The 26,017-nt window shown below is 40.2% G+C and overlaps 3 protein-coding genes and 1 long non-coding RNA gene across 6 annotated transcripts in view; 2 read left to right on the top strand and 2 right to left on the bottom strand.

The window, feature by feature from the left end:
- The window catches only part of LOC146654050 (uncharacterized), a 35,697-nt gene extending 30,970 nt beyond the window's left edge, over nt 1-4,727 (bottom strand). Inside the window, exons 1-14 of the mRNA XM_085429282.1 lie at nt 4,715-4,727; nt 4,432-4,624; nt 4,065-4,201; nt 3,352-3,576; nt 3,001-3,142; nt 2,758-2,881; nt 2,185-2,376; nt 1,930-2,067; nt 1,514-1,696; nt 1,188-1,382; nt 870-1,018; nt 619-787; nt 374-508; nt 59-211 (exon numbers count right to left, since the gene is read on the bottom strand). Coding sequence (XP_085285408.1) covers nt 59-211; nt 374-508; nt 619-787; nt 870-1,018; nt 1,188-1,382; nt 1,514-1,696; nt 1,930-2,067; nt 2,185-2,376; nt 2,758-2,881; nt 3,001-3,142; nt 3,352-3,576; nt 4,065-4,201; nt 4,432-4,624; nt 4,715-4,727 — 2,148 coding nt within the window. The remainder of the gene's footprint in view (nt 1-58; nt 212-373; nt 509-618; nt 788-869; nt 1,019-1,187; nt 1,383-1,513; nt 1,697-1,929; nt 2,068-2,184; nt 2,377-2,757; nt 2,882-3,000; nt 3,143-3,351; nt 3,577-4,064; nt 4,202-4,431; nt 4,625-4,714) is intronic.
- A 631-nt stretch (nt 4,728-5,358) lies between these two features.
- Nucleotides 5,359-6,137, bottom strand: LOC146654049 (uncharacterized). The gene is made up of 3 exons (XR_014914772.1): nt 5,963-6,137; nt 5,769-5,870; nt 5,359-5,539 (listed from the first exon to the last, which is right to left on the bottom strand). It is a non-coding gene; the product is annotated as an uncharacterized LOC146654049 (long non-coding RNA).
- Nucleotides 6,138-8,098: 1,961 nt separating this feature from the next.
- Nucleotides 8,099-11,271, top strand: LOC146654048 (uncharacterized). Its single transcript, XM_085379946.1, has 10 exons — nt 8,099-8,251; nt 8,364-8,669; nt 8,760-8,810; nt 8,913-8,945; nt 9,097-9,213; nt 9,335-9,359; nt 9,471-9,511; nt 9,602-9,646; nt 9,750-9,862; nt 10,718-11,271. Exons 1-10 carry the CDS (start codon nt 8,203-8,205, stop codon nt 10,847-10,849), a joined length of 912 nt encoding a protein of 303 aa, XP_085236072.1. The 5' UTR covers nt 8,099-8,202; the 3' UTR covers nt 10,850-11,271.
- Nucleotides 11,244-25,093, top strand: nrgnb (neurogranin (protein kinase C substrate, RC3) b). 3 transcript variants are annotated; one of them, XM_085379943.1, is made up of 9 exons: nt 11,244-11,403; nt 11,617-11,699; nt 12,687-12,848; nt 14,583-14,735; nt 15,773-15,937; nt 16,452-16,495; nt 17,224-18,865; nt 22,334-22,489; nt 24,087-25,093. In XM_085379943.1, the coding sequence occupies exons 1-9, from the start codon at nt 11,250-11,252 to the stop codon at nt 24,108-24,110; spliced, it is 2,583 nt and encodes an 860-aa protein (XP_085236069.1). In that variant the 5' UTR covers nt 11,244-11,249; the 3' UTR covers nt 24,111-25,093. The 3 variants fall into 3 exon arrangements, with proteins under 3 accessions (XP_085236069.1, XP_085236070.1, XP_085236071.1); XM_085379944.1 differs by having other exon boundaries at nt 11,617-11,696; nt 24,087-25,092; XM_085379945.1 differs by lacking the exons at nt 22,334-22,489; nt 24,087-25,093 and adding an exon at nt 19,136-21,029.
- Nucleotides 25,094-26,017: the final 924 nt, after the last annotated feature.

The raw sequence follows: 26,017 nt of genomic DNA, 5'->3' as shown, positions 1-26,017 counted from the left end.
TTTCAAATAAGATAATATTACCACATAGTAAATAAAGTTATTATTCATTAAATCTTACTGGTGAGGCAGTGGAAGCTCCAGAGGTGCAGTAGTGTCCTGGGTCACAGAGACCCTGAGGTTCAGAAAGACCACTTCTGCTACAGAACAAGCCTGCGTCACATGGCCGGCAATGCTGCACAGCATCACCACCAGGCTGGTCAGAGTAAGAGCCCTGAATAATAATCACATGGAATCATTTTAATAGGGTGGGATTTATGGGAGGAAATTCAAAATCATGAAGACAGAGTGATGAAGTAAAACGTGCAGCGAACACTGACACTCTACAATGACACATCCACAATTTCACACCACATGAGAACATAAAGGTACTCACTGAAGGACATGGGTGAGCAACAGTGGATCTTAGAGGACAGTAGTGTCCTGTGGGACACAGAGGTGGCTGGGACAAGCCTGTGTGGTTACACAATCTGCCTCCCTGACACTCCAAACATGACTGTGCACCTCGACGCTGCCGAGCACAGACAAAAGAAATAACCCTTAATATACCATTAGCCTATCATCCAATCATAAAGAAATACAGGCTCAGTGTAGCAGCACTTGGCATGTAGTATATCCTACCGGCTGAAAATAACCAAGAGGACATGGCTCTGCCCTGGCTGCCCCTTTTGAAGTGTAATGCCCTTCCTCTGCTTCATTCTGAACAGGTGACGCTGAGCCACCAGTGCAGTAGAAACCAGGAAAACAAGGGGCTGATGGTGACGTGTTGTTAGAACCTGCACAATAAAAACTGACAGGGAGAGAAACACACTGACTCATGGAGTAGAGGTTTCAGCTGTACATAGTCCTCCAAAACAAATCGATAGGATTACCCTGGCGGACAGCTAGTACACTCCTCAGGTCTGCTGAGGCCAGTGCTGTTGCTGAAAGTGCCAGAAGGACAGGGGAGAGGAGAGGGCGAGGCTAAAGGACAGTAACTTCCTGCCGGACACAGACCTCCAGTTGGTCCATCGACAGGAGTCTGGCAATAAGAGTGAAGAGAGGCCAAAAACTTACTGCCGCGTAATGAAATCCTACAACATAAAGTTGTTATGTGTTGTATTTGTATTTGTTGATCCCAACAAGTAAAGAAAATTATTGGTATACCCTGAATAAATACAGAATAAATGACTGTAATAACATTAGCATACAGCAGACTTGGCTCCCTCTCTGCAGTAAAAACGATCTCTGCAGCTTCCAGAGGGCTCTGAAAGTCCCACTCCAGTGCAATACTGGCCTCCGCCACAAGGGGTGCATTCAGACCTATCACTAAGAGCAGAGCGAGAACTGTAGGTTCCTTCAGGACAAGGTTCAGGAACAGAAGTGCCGTCTGGACAGTAAAACCCCTGAACGGAGGCACAGAAGGGGAAAAGGAGCCATTTGTGCCTCTGGTGTATTTTACATAAACAGATGCAAGCACACTTAAAAACTGTCTCACCCATACAGCAAAACAGTTTTTTAAAAGTCTTATTCTTACTTGTGGACATACTGAAGGAGTGTGAGTTCCTGGGCTGCTACAGTAATGCCTGGATGGACACAAAATACATGCCTCTCCACTTTGACCAAGTGTGTTGTTTCTGTATTTGCCAGCTTGGCAGGGGTATGTGAAGGGGTAACCGGTCCCAGCGGGGCAATAGTGGCCATCGGGACACTCCTCTGTCTTAATATAGGACAACATAATAGTCATAATAGGGAAAAAAAAAAAAAAAAGAAAAAGAAAAAGAAAAAAGAAAAAAAAGGACAACATAATAGTGGTTATGGTACTTGCTTTGAACATGCAGTCTTCATCTAAAATCACTATTAGGTAGAAACTTGTGAACAGTATTAACAAACTGACTATAATTGGTAATGGTAATGCTGTCTTTCTGATCATAAAAAAATCTATGGTCTTACAGGCCTGGTAATAGGCTGCTCCTTAGGTTGTTGGGAGTAACAATACTTCCCCTCAGGACACTGGATACACTCACTGGCATCACGCAAGCCAGGAAATTCACTGTAGGTGCCATTGGGGCAAGGAATGGGATTGGGATCCTGTGAGTAAAGACTAAATGTAGTTTAAGAGGTCAAATGTGTCCAAATATGAAAACATAAGTACATAACTTTAATTTTTTTTTAAGTCTCTCCTGAATTTATCAGTCTGTGACTCACAATGCCTCCTCCGGGGCAGAAGAAACCTCGAGGACAGAGGGTGGCTGATCGCTGGGGGTCTCTGGCCAAACCCTGAGAGCAGAGAAAACCTGGAGGGCACACCATGACACTTAGCATGGCTTCCTCACTAGTGGTCTCATTACTGCAGAAGTGGCCCTGCAGGCATGGAGAACACTCTGCAGATCCCTCATCCTACACACAAGAGAACGTGAAGAAAGAAAGCTGAAGTTAAAGATATCAACCAGTATGGGGGAGGGATACAGCAAAATAGACGTTGAAAACGCAAAGGAGAGGGGGATCTAATTTGGAAGATGCTGGAAAAACACTGACACTGCTTCAATATTGCGAGCAAAATATTGATTTATGAAAGAAATTGACTTCAAAAACTCCTCTACCTGACATTTACTGATATACGTTACTAAGTGAGCAATGCAAGACGATATCATGTGGGTGGGAAATCTAAAAATAGGACAATCAAAACAGCTACTGAAGGATGAGAATACAAAGGCTTTAGTTTCCAGAGGTTCTGTCAGGGGTCCAGTCACATTGGATGTTTTATAGTTAAGATCTTACAGAGTAGCTGCCAGCTCCACACACTCTGGGGCTGACAGTGGCTGAGTGGGGACAAAAATAGCCAGCAGGGCAAGAAGAGCAGTCCTCGAGCCTCCGACCTCCTTTCAGACGGCGAAATGTAGAGCTGGAGATGCAGGGCAATACACTAAATCACACTCATTAAACCAGCTTAATGCTAACAAAAATCCATATCGTCATCATTCTCACATTTTTCTTTATGACTGACACACAATCACTGCTTACGGTGGGCAAGGTGAAGGTTTGGAGGTGCCCTGCTGACAGAACGAGCCCTCGGGACATATCAAGCAGTCATCTCTGCGTCTGTTACCCATTTGGATGCTGTAGGTGCCCTCAGGGCAAGGAAACTGCGTGCCATATGCAGTCCCTGGTGATGCAATATCGACATGATTATATCAACACGAATGACTCATGAATACAGCTCGGGTAGAGAAAACAAATCTCATTCTACGAAATTAATTTCACATGGAAACCTGTATTTATCTCTAAGAGCATGCAATGCTCATAAAGGATAAAGAATGTTAGCTTTTTTAACACACACACACATATATACATATATAACATATTCATGTTTACCTTCAGGACAGTAGTGTCCAGAGCTGCATCGACCTGATGGCGCTCCTGAACCAGCCAAACAGTACCAGCCATGTGGACATGGCTGGCACTCACTTTCAGCCTCCAATCCACTGTGACCGCTCCATGTACCCACAGGACATTTGTACTGGGTGGGGAACATAGTTCCAGCAGGACAATAATGTCCAGGAAAGCAGAGAAGTGGGGGTCTCTGGATATCTCCAGTTCCTGACAAATAAGAATTAACACAGACAAGTAGATTAAGGTGACACTAATATATGACAACGTTATTAAACAAATATCAACATGTGACAAAACTTGCATTTTCTTTTGCATCATCTTCTTTTTTCTTTTTTTTAATAATGACTTTTGTGGATTTTAGTTGTTTAAATGCGACATCTTTTAAAAAGAAGCAGTGATGATCAGTTCTTAGTTAAAATATTTACTGTAATGTGAATGTCATTTATTCCGGCTGATTAGCAAACTATAACAGTTGTGTAGTCGTAATCATAATGCATTTGAAGTCTAGAAAAACAGAAACCAAATATAATGTCTCATATCACAAATATATACACTCAGTTCACACAGTATAGTAATACAGTTGTATACATAATTGAGCTTTGTATGAAAACCTGACCTGAATTCATATCTTCAGATACTATGAAATATCAAAGAGTACTTTTAAAGGTTATCTGAACATCTATATGAAATGTCACCTCGAAGACAGGCATATCGTGCTGGACACTGCTGACACTGTGAGCGGTCAGTTAGGTCAGTGCGATTGCTCAGTGTCCCCGGTGGGCACGCATTGGATGGCGCGTTTGGTTTTGAAGACCCAGGAGGACACACAAACCTGTCAAGATACGGACAAATTGATCAAAGTCATAGAGTAACAATGTCAAGGTGGGTTGAAAAGGAGCAACATAAAAATCAATGTCTCAGTGGCTAAATGCAAAAGTTACAGGGCTCCCTTATGTCAGATTTACAGTACTCTAAACATAAGAATACAATAGCACTAAAGCATGCTTGATTAAAAAAAGAATAAAACAACAACATTTTTTTAATCTTGAGATTGCAACTTACCCTTGCATGCAGTCTACATCAGGGGCTCTCAGGGCTACCTGTGTGCAGGCCTTTCCTGCATAGCACTCTCTGCAATCAGCCACCTCATCCTGACCCTCTAAAGGGTTGAAGGAGCCCGGTGGACAGGGCACTGGGTCACTTGTCCCCACAGGACAGTAGAAGGCAGCAGGGCATTTGAGACAGTCTTTCACACCTGGGGGGGAAATCCTACTGTCATGGCAAAGATACTACAGGATTAAGGCAAACAGTAAATCTGCTCCATAAATTCCTATGCTGTACTCACTGCTTGTGCACATAGTTAGGTTTCTCTTTACAGTCACCCATCATTTTTCTATACTGGGCTTACTGCTACAGCTTGCCATCGGCAGTTGTTTTTATATTGCTAAATTAGATGTTTTTCTATTTGCCCTCTCAGTGTCCATCTGTTGCAATAAACAACACCTATATTTTTATATAATCACTGGGATTTGCTGTGATAGAGCGCTATAATATCATATTAGGCTGGGGCTTTTGTGAAGGAGTATAAATTCATTTCAAAAGAAAATATTTAGTTTGACTTACTAAATATAAAACAGAGCTTTGTGTCTACTATAGTGTATATATAAATCAGTAATAATAATAATAATACTTATAATTAGTATTAATAATAATAATAGCATACTTAAACTCACTTATCGCCCCTTGATGAGGGGTGAAGGTGCCTGGAGGACATATAACTTCTTCCAAAGTACCAGCAGGGCAGTATCTACCCCGAGCACAGGGCAAACCAGGACTTGATGACCCTGTTTACAGATACGCACACACACTCTAAAATCTATATTTCATCTTATTTCTTCAACTATGAAAATAGTTACTTTCTGGGACACATCTTAATATTTTTGTCAAGTGAAGTCAGTTTGTTAATGCTGAGACTTACCTGCAGGACAGAAGCGTCCTTCCCTACATCTCTTGCATCCTGCCCTACTTGTCTGACCCAGTTGTTCCCCCGCTGTGCCAGTGGGGCAAGGTGACCCCTGCGGGGTGGCAGTGCCCTCTTCACAGTAATAGCCTTGTGGGCACAGGAACTGGGAGGTGGGTCTCTGTGAGGTACCTTCCAGACAGTAAAACCCTAGAGAAAAAGTATTTTTTATACAATGCTATGTATAACACTCTTCATAGAAGAACATTTTAAGAGGATATTATACAGTCATACAGTCCAGATAAACTATTACATTTGCTTTCCAAGGGTTAGGTATGTTATAGATATGATGAGACATACTCTTCTGCACATATATAGTTTTTGCACATGGACAAACAATTTTACCACTTGTCCAGATGCTTTGCCACCATTCCTTTACCTGCAGGACAGATTGTGCAGTCTCTCAGTCTCTGCAGGCCTTCTTTAGGGCCGTAAGTACCTGCAGGACAGGGTATAGCTACCCCTCCCACACAGTAATGACCTGCGGGGGTAAAACACAGGTACATTTGACATTTCTTTGGTAAGTAAAGGAAATTATAAGATGAATGATAACATGCAGCACTTAACACCAACCTAATGGACAGACCATACAACCAAACTCTTCTGTCACATCTTTGTATGTTCCTGGTCGACAGGTGATGGACTGACTGGCTCTGTGGACTGGCTGGCTCCAGCGGGGGGTTATAGCTCCACCACACAGTATGGATGTGTTATTACAGCTGCTGCAGTAACCCTGTCCAGGTGTAGAAGACCAACCAGGAGGACAGGGAAGTGGCTGAGACATTCCACTATCTGGACAGTAACTTCCTAAGAAACAAAGAAAAAAAGTGTTTTTTACATTTTTATGAGAACTTTTTAGTTGTAAATAAAGCTATTTATATCAAACTTCTTTAAATGTTTGGGAGCAGAAGATTTGTTTTGTTTGTCTTTTATACCTGCTGGACACTGCAGACACTGGATCGTACACATAGTAGAATAAAAGCCCAGAGGACAGTCGTTACACACGGTGTGATCTGGATTGGGCTCCTTGCCAGGTCCACACTATAAGACATGTTGACAAAAGAGAAGAAAAAAAAAGAATGCCTCAAATGCACAGAATGTTGGAGGATTTAACTTCTTATCCACTATTATTAGGTCTGACCCTATAAGGGAAACCCGAGGTGCAGACAGAATCCACAGGACAGCTCAGACACTGCAGGACCCCCTCTGGCGAATGCTGTCCTGGGGGGCATAAATAAAGAATCCCAATGGTTGGATCACATGAGAAGCCTGCAGGACACAGCTTACAATCCACTCGTTCCTCTGAACTGATGAGATCTGGAAAACAAGGCTGCGACATAAAGAAATGAGCAATAAGAGCACACATGATGACAACAAAACAGCTTTGTAACTAATTATTAATTCCTGCATCGCTCTACAGTCACTTGTCTTCACTTTGGCTCTTCTATGGGCTCTGCTATGACAAGTCATCATACTGTAGTTGAAACATGCATTTTCTCTTAATTTGAAAACAAAGCATGAAGCCAGAAGTGTTTTTGTTGTTTTGTTTTGCATTAACATGTCTTACCTTGCAGTCAGTGATACTGCTCTTCCCTGTGTACATGTTGAATGTTCCTGCTGGGCATCTTTGCGGTGCAGACGAATTGCCAGAGCAGCTATAAAACAAAAATAATTTATAATTTGTATAATTTATTATCCATTTTATAGAAAACTCTCTTATTAGTGAAAGAATACAGATCTAACAGTTCAAAAATAGTTGATGACTCACAAATGACCAGAGGGACACTCTAAGCAAAGCTGGTTGAAGAAGTATTTTCCTCCTGGACACTGATCCACATCTGTTTCCTCACTGAGGGGGTAGTCTGCACTCCCTTCAGGCGTTACATAAATTATTGTTAGAACAATAGATAGAACATTCTCGTGTAGTCAGTGTGGTTTTGGTAGTTACTTAGTTTAATTTGTCAATATTTAAAAAGGAGTTGCTTACCTGAAGAAACTCCAGACTCCGTCCGCAGTAAAAAGATAGCAAAAGCTAAAGAGCAGCGCAGGTGTATTATTTCCCATGAACACATTATTGCTGAATCACTTAGAAGTTGGTAACAACTAAGTTAACGTTAAAGACTTAATGGAGTTAGTCTCCCAGAGTGATCGTTTAAAGACTTGAAAGTGAGAGGCCCCCAGCCACTAAAAGTGAAACGTGCATGAAATCTGATTCCCAGGTGGTTGCTTCAGCTGACAATAGTGTGCAGTAATGTTCGGTAACTATATCTGCTTCTTTCAATAATGCATGACGCGTTGAAGTTCACCTAGATGGTGTCTCTGCTGGTGGATCATTTAAATTATTTATGTTGCTCTTGTAAGTCATTAAGATGCAATAAAGAAGAAACTGTTTTTTTTTAAGGTATTAAAAATGAAATTAAATCAATTCCATTGCCAAACATTAAATGTTTAATCACATAAGACCAATTATATTTTCACGAGGTAAAAATTTTAGGATAAATTATTTAATTACGGTGTAAAAGGAAATTCAAATGCAGCCTCTGTGGGTGCAGTGAGGACTAGTGGATCAGCAGACATTTTTGCGCCTGCACTTTGCAGGATGTCAGGTGCAATAAATGGAAAGTTATGAATATTTTTAAACAGCAACGTAATCTTTGGGTTACCACTTCCTGTACCCTCACTCAAGCGTTGGAACATGTGTGTGGGTACTTAAGTGTGCTTGTGCAGGTGCATGCATCACCAGCCTACAGGAGCACAACAGATCCAGTTTCATCTTTTGAGGCAGGAGAAAATTAGAAAAACAGAGAACAGCAATGAACAGCTCAATCTATCTCACTTTACTCTTTTTTTGGATGACACGAGGTAAAGTTTATATGATGTTTGTTATTGCCCTGGGCTTTAGATATTTCAAACACATTTATTTAGACAAATGCGCGCTATTTGAGGTAAAAATTTTTATTACCTTTCTTCACAGATTGTGTAAACTGTATTTACACGAAGACACCCATTGATTTAGTGACTGTGGAGTTGGGGGACTCCGTTACATTAAATTGCACTTACAATTGCTCCAGTGGATTCGTTCAAGGCTACTGGAGTAAAGCGCTCGACATCTTTGGCTGCCACATGATGTTTAGAGAAGGCAGCTTTTGCACAGTGTTTCTTTGTCTCACCAATGTGTCCGCGGGACATCTGAAAAACAACTACACTTGCTACACAGTAGATAAAGAGGATCCTCAGCTTCAACAAAAAACAGAGCGTCTCTTTTTGCTTCAGCTTCGAGGTAGATAAACTTTAGTTTATGCAAATATGTGCAGCTGCTCAATAAAGAGGTAAGCAAATTGGATTTCACTTTAACTTTTCCTTTTTTCAGCTCAGAGAAGTCTTCCAAACACAGATGCTCCAAAAAATTACAACAAAAATGGTAAGAAGCTGTGATTTGAAGAGATGCAAAATTTTTCATAGCTGTAGCTGAACATTTTTGAGCATGACTTTCATTTAATATATTGCATTCTTCATTCTTCAGCATCTTTTCCTGCCAAGCCAAATTCCCCTGGAGGTGAGATGGGACTCTGAAACAGTGGATATTATGAAAACTTTTAAAGAGAATCATTGTTACTTATTAACATCTGTATGGAGAAGGGAGAAGTAAATGTTTGCCTTTCGATCCAGTTCAGTCTAAGTTAATACTGTTGTTTCCATGTTAACAGGAGAATTTACTGGAATTAAGGTTTTGGCAACAGTTTCCGTAGCTGTAGCCCTGGTTCTTGCAGCATTGGCTGTATACTTGTGTTTTAATCGGAACAGACAGAACTGGAACGGTAAAGGTGATCACAAGATACTACACTGTGAACATACACCAGCTTTAAAAAGTTCTGAATGATAAAATATACACAACTGTGTCCGTATAACTATTTAACATTATATTGATAATATCTCATATTCCAGAGGAGCCTACTGTGTCCAAATTGGAGTGAGTACAATTTCAGAACTTCTCTTTATTTAAATCTGACTTCAATTACCTTTAAATGTTAGACTTGCAATATTCTTTATTGGGCCTTTTGCTATATGTTTTCCTTTTCAGCTTACCACAATCACCACATGTAGCCCAGCTACAGATAAAAGGTAAACAGTTTTAAATATCAAATGTAAAAGCGACAAATACGAGCTTCAATTTTTGTTCCTTCTATTATTCATACCTGTCCTATTTCTCAGGGTCAACACAAAGTGAAAGGGTGACTTTGAGGATTCCTCCACCAGGTAAGACAATCTCAACACTTTTCATTTGAATGACACCTTATCATCATCTACCCTATAGAAACAAAGACAATAACTAATGAAACAAATGCTTTCTCTGACCCAGATAATGAGAGTGATACTGAAGTTCCTTACGCTGACATTATGATCACCGTCCGTGGTGTCAGCACACCAGAACTCACTCAGGTCGGCTACCTGATAGCCGGAGACCAAAAAGAGGTGAGAGACAAAGTAGTAAACATGTTTGTTACTTGTGTTTCACTGAGCTCGAAATGTTATTTCCCATGCTCTATTACCAGCTACTTGCAGTGTGCTGCAGCTCACATACCTGTGCATGATTCTGAATTGCTAATTGCAGAATATATAAGCAATGAGATTCATTTTATATCAGAAACGTTCATGTGTTCATCTTACTTGTTCAAAAAGTTTCTTTTACTCATTTCATATGTGAGGAATGCTATAAATAAAGCTAAAGCAAAAATAGAATATTTTTTAAGGTTTTAAACAAATTGTGGCTTTTTTTTTATTTACGTGTAATTGTAAGGCATGTGTGCAAAGCAATTTTTTGAGTGGTTACCTTCTTTTAAGTGGTTACCTTGTATAGATGTGCTTTGATAATTTAGAAGAAGAAAAAAACAGAAAAGCCTACAACCAGTATTTCTATTACCAGGGTTATTTTATCTAACTAAAGGTTAACTAAAAACTAAAAGTGGATGTGAAAACAAACAAACAAACTTTAATTAACTCAAAAACACAAACTTGAAAAACTAAATAACTAAAATTAAAAAAAATAAAGGAAGTTTTAGTATTTGTTAGTTTGGTAAAAAAGAAAATGTTATCACAGCTTATCTGATGAGGTTTTGATTACTAAGACTTTGAATGTCTACAAGACTGAGTCAAGTTTTTTCAAAACGTTCTGTGTTTTTATTATAATACCTGTGCTGATTTCCATTAATCTTGCCCATATATACGTATATTTTAAAAAGTCTAAAACTGTAAAAAGTGCGAAAGTATAAAAACTCTGTTTATAGCACAAACACATTAGGGGTCTTTTTTATCCTTCTTCCCCTCCAGCGGTGGGGAGATAAACCGAGGTGTCACCTGCAGGCCTCTCGTTCAGCTGACAGACTGCATGTTCCCCAGGTCAGAGAGGTCAGCCGCAAGATGAGCACCAACTCTGAGTATGCAGTGATCACCTACGCCTGACTTCGACTGCTGCTGCAGAGGAATGTGAAGAAAAAATAGAGATATGTTTTTTATGTATATATGGTTTTGAAGGATGTATTTGTTTTCCATTTATGCTTTTTTTTATTCTATTGTTCGCGTGGTGTATCTGTATTGAGGTTTATATTCAATAAAGCTGTCATTTCTTGACTTTCATGTCATTTGACCCTTCCTGATGGCCGTAGTAGCGCTAATCGTTGCTTAGAAACAACTATCAACAAAACACTCCGGGGTGAACAGTTGGTTTGGGGTTGCTGCCAGTTTTTAGGTATCCACTGTGACTAATTCATAAAAAATTTTGTTAAGGTTTCTGGTATTCTGAAGTCAGTTAATGAGAGTCGTTTAGAGCTAGTTGTCACAGACGTTTGTGCCCCCTTAAAAAATGGCAGTGCCTTTCTCAAACACTCACCTGCGGGTCCCGCGAGGATTTGGTACCATACTAGAGGGACTGACCCGTGAAGTCCTACGAGACCAGCCTGAAGACATCCCCAAATATGCCGCGCAGTACTTCGAAGCTCTTCTAAAAGAAAGACAAGGTAACTATAACTTTCTAACTTTTAACGTGATGAAGTAACAGTATGTCCCGTTCAAAGATTTGTGTATGTTTCTTTTCTTCGCTAAATACTTGTAATAGTTTGCCTATCATATTTCCCATAAGCTCCTCGAAATTACTAGCATGTCCTTGTGACTTTGCATAATGTAAATGAAACTGAATTGACCTGAAAAGTACGGCTTTTCTGTCATTGCAGAGAGTGGCATGGACCCTGCCGAGTGGGCTGCTAAACTGGAAGATAGATTCTACAACAACCATGCGTTCAAGAGCCCTGAGGTAGTTGTATAAGTTTAGGTAATGGTCGCACCATACTTGTGCAACCTCATTCCCCAAAGAGTTGGACTGCTGTGTAAACTGTAACACGAAACAACATGCAGTGATATACAAGATACTCAATAAGAAAAAAGAAAAACCAACTCTGTGTTTACCTGAAAATGGTACCAACAGATATTAAAGGCTGAAAATAACTTTAAATTTAATTAGAATTTTATATAAATGTAATATCTGCTCATGTTTAATTGGACAAAACATTTAAAAAAAAATCACCAAGAAAACTGCGGGCTAATGTTCCAAAGACTGGTTTTGAAAGCATATGTTGCCTTTAGTTGCTCGGCATATTATTTCAACAGTTGTTGTTCTTTTTTGTCATATATTGTGGTTCCAATGGGCCAGAAGTTTTTATTGGATGACAGGTTTTAACTGCAAACAGGCCAGTTTAGTTCTCTGACCTATACTGCAAATGTGTGCTGTTGTAAATACAGTGCCTTCTCATTTTTATTTATTTTTTTAGTTTGTCGCACTTAAATGTTTCCAAGAAAAGATTTCATTTATTATGAGAAAAACCTACCTGGTGTCATGACATGGTCTAAAGAAACACAAGAACAGATAAGAAATAAGGTCTGCAAGTAAAAGACAAATAAAAGTCCACCTCAAAATGGCTCAGAAAAACAAAATCAAGGCTTTGGTGTTACCTAGTCAAAGTCTGGACTTAAATTAGATTGATTCCATTTGCTATGACTAATTTCCTTCGGGATTAATAAAGTATTCTGATTCTGAAAAACAGGCTGTTCATGCTGCAAAAACCCTAGTCCTCCAATGCGAAATAAAACAAAGACAAACAAGGTTAACTTTTTACAAAATGTGGTCCTGCAATCTGTGAAGCTTGAGATCCTGCCACCAGTGTTTGATAGAGAAAAGAAATCTCATGTGACCATTAAATCTGCTCCTCTACCATCATAAACTAGTACTTGTTGGTCTTCTAAACAGGAGGAGTGCAGCCAGTCCCAGAAGAAGGAGGACATTGTGGACATCATGGACATCCCCCTGGATGATCCCGAGGCCAACAGGGCTGCTGCCAAAATTCAGGCTGGCTTTCGTGGCCACATGATTCGTAAGCAGCTGAAGCCAGAGGTCAAAGAAGGAGATAAGGTGAGCAACATTGTGTTCAACAGCAGCCAGTTGGACTGAGCTTGGGTATGAGAGATATAAGGCAGTTAATGAGTTGTTTAAGCATAAACCAATTAAACATTTTAGGGAAAATTTTCAGAGTTTAAAAAAATTAATTTGCTAAATAAAAAGTTTGATATTGTCTTTGATGCAAGAGGAAATTTTAAGGGAAAAACTCAGTTTTACAAAAGATAAAGGAGTGTTCTGAGAATTAAAGCAAAAAAAAATTATAAGTGAAACTAATTATTTTTTTCTTCCTCATTCTTCAAACTTGGATCAAGCTCATTGCACCACAGACTTAAGCACAGTCATAGTAAGGACATTTGAAGAGACATTTCCATGAATTGGACAGCCTGTTCAACAGCAAGACGGCAAAGATCCAACTTTAGTACTACTCCTACATTGCAATAGAGAGACCAATATGACCATTGCTTCTTACAGTCTTGCTGCTGTGTTTTATCGAGAGCACTTTTTGAGTCTTGGGTCTGTCTGATGAAATAATGAGGTTTAAGGACAAAAACACAATTTTTCTCTCATTTCTGGAAATATTCATGACTATTCGAGGATTAATTGCACTAATGTGCCATCTTAATAAAACATCTCTTGAGTCCTACCATTAAAGCAACTGAATAATCAGTACATGATAAGCAAACAAATTTTATGCATGGTCTTAGGCAATTTAACATAGTTTGATGTTTTAGGTATGCTCCAAAAACAGTTTTCCATTTACACAGTAGAGAAAAAAAAATCAGTTTAAATGGTATATTCGTCTTCTTCTTCTGGCTATTCTTGTTAGAGCTCACCACAGTGGATCTGTTTCCATCTCACCCCATGGTCAGCATCCTCCTTTATCACAGACCCCCGGCATGTCCTCCTTCACTACATCCATAAATCTTATCTGTGGTCTTCCTCTTTTCCTCCTGTTGGATAGCTCCATAATTAACTTCTTTTGTCCAGTACATCTTGCCTCTGTTCATGTCCTAACCACTCTAACGAGCCTTGCCTCTCTAACTTTGTCTCCAAGCTGCTTTACCTAAGTTGACCTTCTGATATACTCGATTTTATGCTCTCCTTCTGTCACAAATCATCTCTGACACTCATCCCCTCCCACTCCACCCTGCCTGCACTCTTTTCTTCTTAAACTCATATACCTTCGCTACCTCTACTCCTTGCAGCTTCACTTACACCTGTCTCCCTCGTATTCACACATATGTAATCTGTTTTGCTTTCCTTCTCTCTCACTGCCTCCTAACATGCCTTCCGCCTTTACTCTTCATTTGTCTTTGGCTAACAGTAGCACAGTTTCCACCGGCACCCTGTTGGCAAACAGCACCAGAGGCGGTCATTGTTAACCTGGGCCCCAGCTGATCCGGTATGGAAATCTCATTCTTGATGTTTGTTCGATTTGGCAAAGATTTTAAACTGGATGCCCTTTCAGCAACCATCCCCATTAATCTGGGCTTGTGACTAGAAGTACACTGGTTTGAGGTGACAGTGAGCCCAACTGCAGTTATCTAAAGCCGATGAGAAGCTCTGCAAGCACAGTTCACTCGAGTCAAAAAAAGACTGTACAGCATCTATGGTTAACTTTAGAAAATATGGTCCTGCGGTCTGTTAAGCATGAGGTTCTCCCACCAGTGTTTCACACAGCAAAACTTTCTCATATAAGCATGAAATCTGCTCCTCTACCATCATACTTTGTGGTTCTCTTCACAGGAGGAGTGCAGCCGGCCCCAGGAGGAGGACATCATGGACATCCCCTTGGATGATCCTGAGGCCAACAGAGCTGCTGCCAAAATTCAGGCTGGCTTTCGTGACCGCATGAATCGTAAGAAGCTGAAACCAGAGGGCAAAATAGAAGAGGAAAAGGTAAGTAAAATTGAAGATAGCAGCCAGGGGGCCTCAGGTCAGTGGTGTTCAACTTTGGGATAAGACATGTAAGGCGGTTAAAGAGGGCTAATCCTATCAGGTACAACAACTACACTTAGTGAAATAGGTAAGTTATAAGCAAACTGCCACTTACATTCATCCTGTTGTATTTTACACAGAGCACTTTTGAGTTTTCCCAGTTTGCATTTGAGGTTTTATGAAGTAATGAGGTTTATGGACAAAAACACAATCTTTTTTTCTCATAAATTCAAGACTTTAAACCTCATATAAATATTCAAGACTATCTAAGGAGGCTGAAAGTTTGTAACATAAAAATAGCCATGATGTGCCATCTTAGGAAACAGTCTCTTGGGTCTTGCAGCTAAAGCAATTCAATATTCTATATAAGATAAGAAAACAACTTTTGGCATGCTCTTCAATAATTATTAGCGTAGTTTGATGTTTCAAGGTGGTTCCATTTACTCCATAATGGAGGAACACAGGCCATTTTTTCCCATTTACACTCCAGGAAAATATTTCCTCTAAATGGTATACATAATTAAATACACCTTTTAGAGCCTTTTTGAGGCTAAGTGAGATTAATGAAAGACGTAGCTGACTAATTTAACCACAGGTGATTTAATCTTTCAGGGGGTTTTTCTGGTATATCTGCTTCCAGATATACTTTAAAACTGCTAGTGATAAAACATTTTCATCAGAGCTTTTTCACAGATGTTTGTAAAGGCAGATTGAGTGGCTGCTGTTTTATTTTCTACACCTGTGGAAATGGTGTTGGCTTTTGAAGTGACAAAGAGCCCCATTGCACTTACTTAATAACAAGAATAACCACAATTTGTTTGCTGTCAAAAAAAGCAAAACAAATGTGCAGCTATATGGTTAACTTCACAAAATATGGTGCTGCAATCTGTTAAGCATGAGAATTCTTCCTCCAGTGTTTGATGAAGAAACTCGTTCCCATATGAGCATGAAATCTGCTCCTCTAGCATCATAAATTCATACTTGGTGGCTCTACACAGGAGGAGGGCATCCAGCCCCAGAAAGAGGAGGACATTGTGGACATAATGAACATCCCCCTGGATGACCCTGAGGCCAACAGGGCTGCTGCTAAAATTCAGGCTGGCTTTCGTGGCCACATGGATCGTAAGAAGCTGAAACCGGAGGGCAAAATAGAAGAGGAAAAGGTGAGCAACACAGGAAATGTGTTTAACAGCAGCCAAGGGGACTCAAGTCAGTGTTGTTGAACTTTAGGATAAGAGATATAAGACAGTTAAAGAGGGCTAATCCCATCAGGTGCAACTATACTTAGGGATCTAAGGTAAGTCATGGAGAAAATGGCTATTTAAGCATAAACAGTTTTATTCCTTTTTGGAAAAAACTTTCTGAGATTAAAGTAATAGATTTGAACTGAAAGGTTTGGGGTGATGTTTAAGGGTTACATTTTAGGTGATTTATTGTCCCTTTCTTAAATTAAAAAAATATATATCGCCACACGGCTGCCAATCAATATACAAATCAGCACGGCATTTTTCAGAAGATATTAACAATTCTCAATTTCAGCACTCGACGTGATGTCTTTCTTCCAACTAATTATAGGGTTTAAATCATTTGCAAATCAAAGCAGATTGTTTCTGTTCAGCAGCTACTTTCAGTTCACTGTTGCAGACTTTTCTTTGTGTCTGTTTGTTTGTTTTTCAGACTAACACTTCAAAAGAAACAGCAACAGAGGTGACCGTTTCCAAGTGAGTCTCATGTGATGTGCAGTCAGGAGGCGCGAGTGGAAAGGGAGAGGAGGAACGAGAGGGAAAGGACAGAGAGGAGGGATGATGATGAAATACAGCATCGTTTTTTTGCTGCTGAAGTGCTTCTGGAGTCATTTGGTTTAAGGTTTTTTATTGTTTTTTTTGTAGGCACAGTTGTGGTTTTGTGTCGCTGTGGAAAACTAGAAAAGAAAAGTCACGTGACTGCAGTTATCCTCGCAATAAAACTGATATTTTTTTGACATGCACTATAACAGTCTCATGGAAGCTGAACGTTTTTAAAACCAGAAATAATCAGTATTTTAAAATCAATGCTGTAGTGTAAGAAGGTTTGCAATTAATTAATGTTGCTAATGCAGTATTAAGCTTACATTTAGTTCATTCTCTTTATTTAATAGCCACACATCCTATAGAAATTTGGCATTTTCAGGGGATGTTATCAAGAAAAGGGAAAATACATTGTGGAACAAAAGCTTAGAATACCAGAAACTCATCAGCTTAGTAATGGAATCACTGTTAGATTTGCAGTGCCAAGGTTGAGGAGAAAGGGAAGAACTCATCAAAAAAAGACCACCAGCTGCAGGAAGATAAGCATAATTTCCAGATGAGTTTTACAGAGGCATCATTACATGTTCTCTTTTGAAAAGCATTGTTTTGCTCTGTCATTTCATGAGCATTTTAATTACATAAGTTCTATTTTTACTTTTTAGAGAAAAATCATTTGAGTCCCGAATTGAAGACAAATCAAGTCGTTCAGATGAAATCTCGCACCCTAATGTCTCAAAAAAGACTGAAAACACAGACAATGAAGAGTCAGTCTACAGGTTCCGAACAGCAGCTGCACAGTCAGAGGAACCGAGTGGCACAGACAACCAAAGCGATCCAGCAGTAACTGTATTTGATCAAGTTGACAGGGCGGCTAATAAAACTGTTCCAGACCAAAATATACCTCACTTTGAGTTAGAGCCCACTGACTTGTCATCATTCAGAGGGCTGTCAAATGTGGATGTGTGTGCTCTGGAGTTAATAGCATCAGAAGATGAGGAAGTTAACAAACAAGGACCAGCAGTTGCACACGAGGAGCTTGTCGATTCAGGAGAAGAGGAAAATACTGAAGTTGTAGAGCCAGTGGAAGTCATTCAGTATTCTGGCCTAGCTGATGTGGATGTGTGCGCTGCAGAGCTTGAAGGAACAGAGGGAACAATGAAAGGAGCAACTGCTGAGAATGTTACACGTGTTAGTGAAGAAAATCTGAAACACCAGCCGGAGGACATTCTTGTAAAATCGTCAGTGGCTCGAGCTGAAATCACTGAGAACAACCGAGAACAAGCAGAGGATCAGCCAGACAAAGGAAACGAGGAAAGAACAGAGACTGAAGCTTATTCTGGGGAGACTCATGAAAGTGTAGCTCATAGCAGGGGTAGCTTAGATGGTAATGTTATTCCAAAGGGGGATTCTTTGGTTGAAATTAGCTTTGAAGATGTTCCAGAAGCTCAGCAGATTAGTAAGGCTGCGGAGAAACAGCCAGAGGAACAGAGTTCAACAAATGCCTTACAGATGGATGTATTAGAAATGCGAGAGAAGGAAGAGTCAGAGGACACTACTGCAATTCCAACTGGCCACTGTGTTGCTGATACACAAGGCAGCCATAAACATGAAGCTGAAAAGGGAGTTAACAGGGCCAAATGGACAGATGACCTCAATTTAAGTGAAGATGATGATGATGAAAAGGAAAAAGGTGAGGACACCAGCTCATTAAATCAGCATAGCACAGAGGCAGAAAAAGAGAACCAAGAGTATGAAACCAATCCTGCAATTGAAAATAATGAGCAGCTAAGTGAGGCCATATTTCTCAAGAGTGAAGATTCAGAAAAAGAGACAGGCTCAGATGACCCTGATTTCAAAGAAGGCCACATGACAGATGTGGTTGGAGGAGATATCGAAGAAACTCACAAGAAGGTTTACAGCAAGACAAGGGATCAGGAAATTAATGATGGTGGGGCGGAAAATAATTCATCACAAGCAACCCAGTCAAATACATCAATGGCTAGAATGGGGGCAGAGAGAGAAGTCTTTGAGGAGAGAGCGCAACATCCACCGGAGAACGAGGAGAGTCGGATAACACTTGTATGGTCGCAGCCAGAGGACACAGTGGAGGAAAAAGAGGTCACATCAAAGGAAGGAGAGGAACTTGGAGAGGGGATGACTGACTCTGAAATACAAGAGAAAAGTGCCATGATGCATGAGGAGGAGAAAATCACGCTCCCTCACAGTGCAGATTGGGCTGCTGATGTCCACCAAGGAGAAGAAAGGCTACCTGAGGACACCACAGTGCAAGAGAGTACCAACAAGGTAATCTTGATTCTTTTTAACACTGGGTGTTCACTCCTCCCTTTATCGTTAAAATGTGAAAGCTACTTTGCATCTTAAAGGTATTAATTAATAATTGTACACAGTAAAGACATGACCCTATTAAAAAATTAGCAATAAACTGAGTTTAACACGCGCCCTGGCAGCTAACTTCATGGCCTCCACTTTCTGTTAGCCAGCTGAGGATGAATGTTTGACACAGAGATGGCTTTAGCTAGGCTACAGTTTGTTCTGTTTCTATTCCTGTCTCAGGTAGCCTATATAAATAACCTCTGTGAGGACAAGCCTGATCAACAGAGGCCTTCATTTTCTTCTCCCTCGGTGGATCTGGGGGTGGGTGATTGAAAATACCTTCGAAATAGTTCCTTTTCTGGATGACTTATGGTAGTTTGCACTTATACTTTGAATGTCATTATCTCAGCTGAAATCTACAGGAATTTCACATTCAAAGTTAAGCGCAATCAGTCTTTTTTTCACATTTGGGCACGCGGAAGAGGCCGTCGGAGGCCTTCACTCCTGCCGCGCTCCTCCTGGGAGCCTCCACTGCCTCCACAGATTGAAGCTTGATTCTCTAATCTGTCATCATAAAAGACCAACTAAACAATTTGTCTTGTGAATTAAGCCTGTAATTTTTTTTATTGCTGTCACAGTTAGCCCCGTCTGATTTGTCTGGACCAACAGGACTCCAAACACACACGCGCGCACACACACACGCACACAAAGTAGGAGTGTAGGAAGGGGTACTGACTATGTTACTATGGTAACCCCTCACCATCCTGCTCTCTTCATGTCGTCATGGAATTAATAGGAGATGGTGATGCTGATAGTTGCTAGGCACCCTCTGTATCAGTAATCTACCTTTAATAACAGTTTTAACCGAGTGATTAAACATCAGTTTCTGTATTTGCCTACCTAGCGATGGATTTGACTTTAGCTGAAACACAGCAAAACTGTGGAGTGTATAAATGTAAATCCAGCTGCTCAAGCAGTAACCTAGCAGCTCTCCCCTGTAATGTTGGACTGTTATGCTTTTAACTGTCTATTTACAACTGCCCACAACGAAATTCCTATACATTAATCATCTCAATACTGTGTTAGATGCACTCATGAAAGCAGGATCGACTTCTTAATTCATTCCAGTGAGTATAAATATAAATACCCAGTTTGAGAAAGTTAGCTGATCGATAAAGCAGGTCAGCCCAGTGAAATTAGGCGTTTGCATAACTTAGCATATTGTCTGAATGTGAATGGCAAGCAAACCAGCAGGAGTGAGTTAATGTCAGAGATATAACTCAGATAAATGGATGTTTTCTGTTTCTCCCTCTCTCTCCGTCTTGTCTCTGAGGCTGGCAGAGGAGTGTGGGCGGCTATACCAGCTGGGATCAGAGGGATGGAGAGGGCTGTTAGCTCACTCTGCCTCTAATAAATTTATAACACCTCCTAGTGTAAAATAGCCCAAGATGCTTACACAGTTTTATTTTCACACTATTTGTAGAATTTTCAAAGTCAGCATTTATTGTTTTATGGCCATCTGGTTTACATAGTAATTCCAAGTTTGTCACTTGTTTTTATTTGGGGAGTTTGTTATTGTAACACTGCAACTTGTGTGAATTTTAATGGTGCTTGGTGCATGTGGTAGTCTTTCCTAGTTTGCATCCAGGATGAATTAAGTTGTGGGAAAAACTGTCAAGCTATAAATTGCTGAGAGAGAAATAGAGCCTGTTTCGTTTACTTCAGTCATCAGGTTGTTCTTAGTGAATGTTAAGCTCTGTTACATGTTTGTAACTGTAAAATGAACACAGTAGGTCAGAAACCCTAATGAGACTGAAAAGATGAACACATGCTGTTATGTTTGTAGGAGGTCTCTCTTTCTCTCCCTCCCTTCCTCTTCCTCTCTCAATCGTTCCCTTGCTGCCGCTCTCCCTCTCTCTCCCTCTCACTGTATGTCTCTCCCTCTCACTCTGTGCGTGAGCGGGTGTTACTGAACATACAGTGATTGTTAGTAAGAGCCAGTGAGACATCTGTATTATACCGGAGACTCGTTTAAAGAGAGCTTTTGCTTGGTCCACATAGAAATTCGGGCACAGAAGTCATAGCAGGTCATCTCACCTGAAGACTGAAATCATCTCTGAGAGTAAGAAATGGACTGTCATAACGTAAGTACGAGCTTCAGATGAACTTTTTCAAAAATATTTTTCGATCTATTTTTAGGCACTGATCAGTTTTCCAGGTGGATGCATGTACAGTTATAGTTTGTTAGTTGCCAAATGTGGTTGTCCTCGGATGCACACCGCTGTGTGTGTTTTTCTTTTTGCCTTGAGTGCAGTATATGGTAACCACTGTGGTTTCATGGTCCTCAAATAATGATATTTTTTTTCCACATAAAGGCTTGTTATAAAACTATTTCGAGCTATTTTCATCACATTAAAAGAGAATTTTCACCAGAATATTTCAAATCAATCTGAGTCAGAATAAATCAAAGAGCCCTCGAGGAACTCAATAACAGTAAGACTGAGAAGGTGTGTTGCCAGAAAAATCCAGTGCAGCAGCAACCCTGCACCTCTGCTGCTGTGAAAGATCTGGATTCGGGCTGCTCAGTGAGCAGTCAGACAGAGAGGCTAATGAATGCTGGCTGAACAGGTGGGTGGTCACACTCCTACACTGGAGGGGTTTCACTGGAGACATGATGCACTGCTTCACTGAGGTAGTGGGATGACAGTGGGATCATTCTGTGGGCTGCCTTTGTGTGAAATGTCAGTCTGTTACCATAAGCGAAGCACGGGGTGTAGCTGATATGCGTTTGCCACACGATTTGAATTGGTGTTTACATAACTCGTCGACAGCTTTGGCACTCTTCCACTGACAGTTTGTGACAAGCCAGAATTTCCACCCACCCTATGTTTCCTTTGGGACAGTGGATTCTGTACTTTTAGTGTCTGAACGAGAAGCTGCTGTGACTGCGACGCTTTCGCTGGGTCATCCTTTTTTTTTTTTTTTACGCTGAATGCGGCAGAATTACAAGTTTATCTTTTCTTTGAAAGGTGACTTCTAACTTCACTTAAGCTTTGCTTGATGAAACTACAGTTATCCACAAACATTAAACTACCACGCAGTCTTTTTCATCAATTTTGTGCATTGCTTTATGTTTTGTGATATGAGAGATAATGGCTTTTCCAGGCTAAACGATGAAATCAGCAGTATTATATGCTGTATGTGACAAGAGGGGAAAGAGTGAGGAAAAAGCGGGCCATTGACCTCCTAAGAGCCCCAGTGAAGTTGTGTAACAAGAATGAACAAGTTGCTTGCTGTCAAAAAAGACAGTGCAACCTATATGGTTAACTTTACAAAATATGGTCCTGCAATCTGTTATGAACATGAGATTATCCCACCAGTGTTTCATGAAGAAAAACATGAAATCTGTTCACTCATACTTTGTGGTCCTCTACACAGGAGGAGTGCAGCCGGCCCCAGGAGGAGGAGGACATAATGGACATCCCCCTGGATGATCCCGAAGCCAACAGGGCTGCTGCTAAGATTCAGGCTGGCTTTCGTGGCCACATGACTCGCAAGAAGCTGAAGCCAGAGGACAAAACAGAAGGGGAGGAGGTGAGCATCACTGGGGATGTGTTCAACAGGTCAGTGGTGTAGAATCTAGGGATAAGACTTTAAAGGTAGCCAGCCCCAAAAGGAGTGAAATAAGGTAAGAGAACAGGTAAATTTATGAGGAAAAAAATTACAGTACTCGGAAAAACAAGACTTTTTCTTTATCACTTTGCAGATTCGTGTCAAACTTGTCACACCACACACTGCTGTAAATGACCTGATTATGTTATAGCCTAATTTGTAATCGAAATAACGAAATTTTACATTTTTGCTGTGAATTGCACAGCTTGTTCAACGGCAAATCTAATCCAGTTTTTTTAATCGATTTTTTTTTTTCTTTAATTCAAAACTTTGTCCTCCTCTTTTTTTAGAAGGTATAATCTTGGAAATATTCAATATTATCCAAGGGGAATAAGACCTTGTAACATAACAGTGACACTAAAGTGCCATTTTAGTAAACTGTCTCTTGAGTCTTGCAGTTAAAGCAATTTAATATTCTCCAAATGATAAGCAAGCAAATTTTAGGCTTACTGTTAAATAATTTAGCACAGTTTGATGTTTTAGGGATGTTCCAAATGCTGCATAATGCAGGAACACGAGCCATTTTTTTCCCCATTTACACAGCAGGAAAAGAATCCATTTAAATTGTATACATAATTAAATACAACTATTAGAGCCCTTTGAGGCTCAAACCAAGTGTGATTAATGAAATACATATCTGACTCATTTAGCAACAGATGATTGACTCTTTGAATTATTTTTTTCTGCTACATGAATCTCTTTCCAGATTTACCGTGAACGCGCCAGTGATAAAAGACTTTAATCCGAGTTCAGTTTAGTTTCAAAAATGTCAAGCTACATTGTCACAACAGATGCTTTTTTTTTCTTTCTTTTTTTTGTAAGCAACTGGAGAAGTGTGAAGACTTGTTCTGTTTCAGCTCGAGCACACGCTGCATTTAGATGGATTTTCTGCCTTCTGCAAACCAAGATCAAAGATAAAAACAGTAAAAGTTAAACTCCCGAATCTGCACATCTGCGTTCCTTCAAATCATAGTTTGTCTTTTTAAATCTGGACCACTGGAAACTTTTTGAAGATATAAAACTTTTGAATCCTAGCTCTCAAAATGCCACTTTTTTCCCCCTGTGAGACAAAAGAGCTTTTTCTTTGGGGATGAGGTTGACACAAGGTGTCTACGTCAGTGATTCTTCCTAACCCAGTTGCTGGCTGCCTTGTATCCTTATGTAGGAGAAGTATTTATAGCTTCAGGTGCATTAGGTACACTATATGCTTTAAAGGGCCAAGCAGAATTAATGGGCCTGTCGTACTGGAACCAAGCGTCACAAGCACCTCCCACAGGGGCAGACCCCCTTTTTTACAGCTGAAGTGCTCATCAGTTTTATCGGCCATGATAAGGAATCAAGTTCTAAGCGTTGCATTATCTCTTTAAAATTAAACATATATTTTTATCATATTTGTTATATATATTCATCGTAAGAGTCATATTTCTTGGAAATGAACCGCCCTTAAATAGAAACTCAGTTTAAAGTTTCCTTCAAGTCCTATACGGTGCATAACTGCCATGCCGGTTTCTGTTTTTAGAGACAGGAAGATCGGGGACAGTAGAGAGAGACGACACATCTGTGCCAGAGCAGTGACACCCCTGTCCCGACCTGGATGAAGAGAAAGAGGCAAAGCAAGGTAGTGAGAGACAGCCGGCATACGCTGGCTAGGCTGGCTTTCAGGCAGACCTTTTTACCCCAGGAGTCTTTTTTCAACACAAATTAGCAGTAGAAAATGAACAGTTTTGAGGGTGTGTTATGTGAATCTTTTTTCCCCTTCTCTTTTTTTTTTTTGTGAACTTTAACACTCCTTCTCTGCTTCTTCAGCAGCCTCATCAGTACGGATGTCTTTGACCCAGAATTTGCAACTCACTGCATGTACTTGTGAAACTTCTGGTAGTGTGCTAGTTTTTAGACGATGATCTGTGAAAGTGAAAATGAATGTCCTCTAAATGCTAAACAGAGCTTTTTTTTTCCTTTCTTTCTTTTTTTTATGGATGGATCACTTCATATGCTCTGTGTGTAAACCTCGTACGCATCACGTTGGGTGATTAGTGGCTTAAAAAGACTTCTTATTTTGCATTGTTTCCTGATGTGCTTGTATCTTGACAGTTATTGACCTATTTGACTTGCTTACAAGACTGATTAAAACATCAAAAGAAAAGTAGCTATGTATGTTCTATTTGTTTATCCTTTTGGTCACATGGTTAGTGAAATCGTTCTTTCCACATTTCCAAGCATTTTCTATAAATCTGATCTTCCAGAACAGTACGCATGCAGTAATTTACACTCCTCTTTATTTGTTTCTCCAGATGCATTTGGTACAGCTTTAAATAATAACACACTGGTTCAGTATGCTCTGTTGTTGTGTTGGTGGGATTTACTTGTTTGACTTCTGTTAAATCGGGTGTGTAGAAATCCTTTGTCCCTGTATGCAGAGGCTTCATGCTTAAAAAAAAAAAAAAAAAACACAAAAAAACTGAATAGTACCTTGCTGAACTTCGGTGTAGAGACGTGGCATTACACTAATAAATCCACCTTAAATATTCAGTGAGATGTCTGCTTTAAAGTGTCTGTCACCTCAGTCTTTGTCCGTGAATTAAATCCTTGATATTTTTGGTGTTTTTTGTAAACATTACAGGAGCCAAAGCAGCTCATTTTTCTGTGGAACATAAGCAAGGCTGGCAATTAAAAGCAGTTTCAGTGAAGCTGAAATAGTGTTCTAACAACAACTCTAATGAATGATTAACACAAAACTCTTTTGTACTAAAAATGTTTTTTTAGATGTTCAGATCATGTAAATCCACCAGCAGTTGCCTTGTCATAAACACTCTCTGTGTATATCCGTTTTACATTACATGCCAAAATCACAAAAGAATAACACAATTTTGCTTCATCTGCCGAGGCAGTCTTGTTCACTTTATGAGAAACAGGATAGAGCATCTTCAGTCTCCCAGTGCACCCACTCAGAACACCCACACACATCTGAGCCACACAGCGAACTGCACAAACTCAAACGGCACACACGCATTCTCAAACAGGAAAAACACGAGCCGTACTTCATCACGCAGATCCCGTTAAAGTCACTTATTGTCGCTCGCACGTCGCCAGCTGCAGAGGTGGAACAGCCAGCGCCTTTGCTTGCGGCGGTTTTTCGCAAAGGCAGAGCGCAAACACTTCCTTCTCAAGCTGACTTTCCTCCTCTCAGCCGCAAATCTCATGAACATCCTCTACGGGTTTTATATGGACCTGTTCTTTCTTTTCTCCTACTCAGTCCCAGAGGTGCCATGGCCACGTTCTCCTGTCTCTTTAATGACTGTGGGTGAACAATCAATATCCTGCACACCTCCAAACATAGCACAACACCCACTTCGTGCTGTAGATTGAATTCTGAAGGTGATGGAAAAGACAGTTTTACAAAAAAAAAAAAAAGAGAGAGACATGAGCTGGAAAATCGTGTGAGGATATTAA

The sequence above is a fragment of the Rhamphochromis longiceps genome, linkage group LG14, assembly GCF_057381845.1.
Source record: "Rhamphochromis longiceps isolate RC_006_pf linkage group LG14, R_longiceps_female_GT1.1, whole genome shotgun sequence".
NCBI lineage: Eukaryota > Metazoa > Chordata > Actinopteri > Cichliformes > Cichlidae > Rhamphochromis > Rhamphochromis longiceps.
This window is presented reverse-complemented; position numbering and strand designations above follow the sequence as displayed.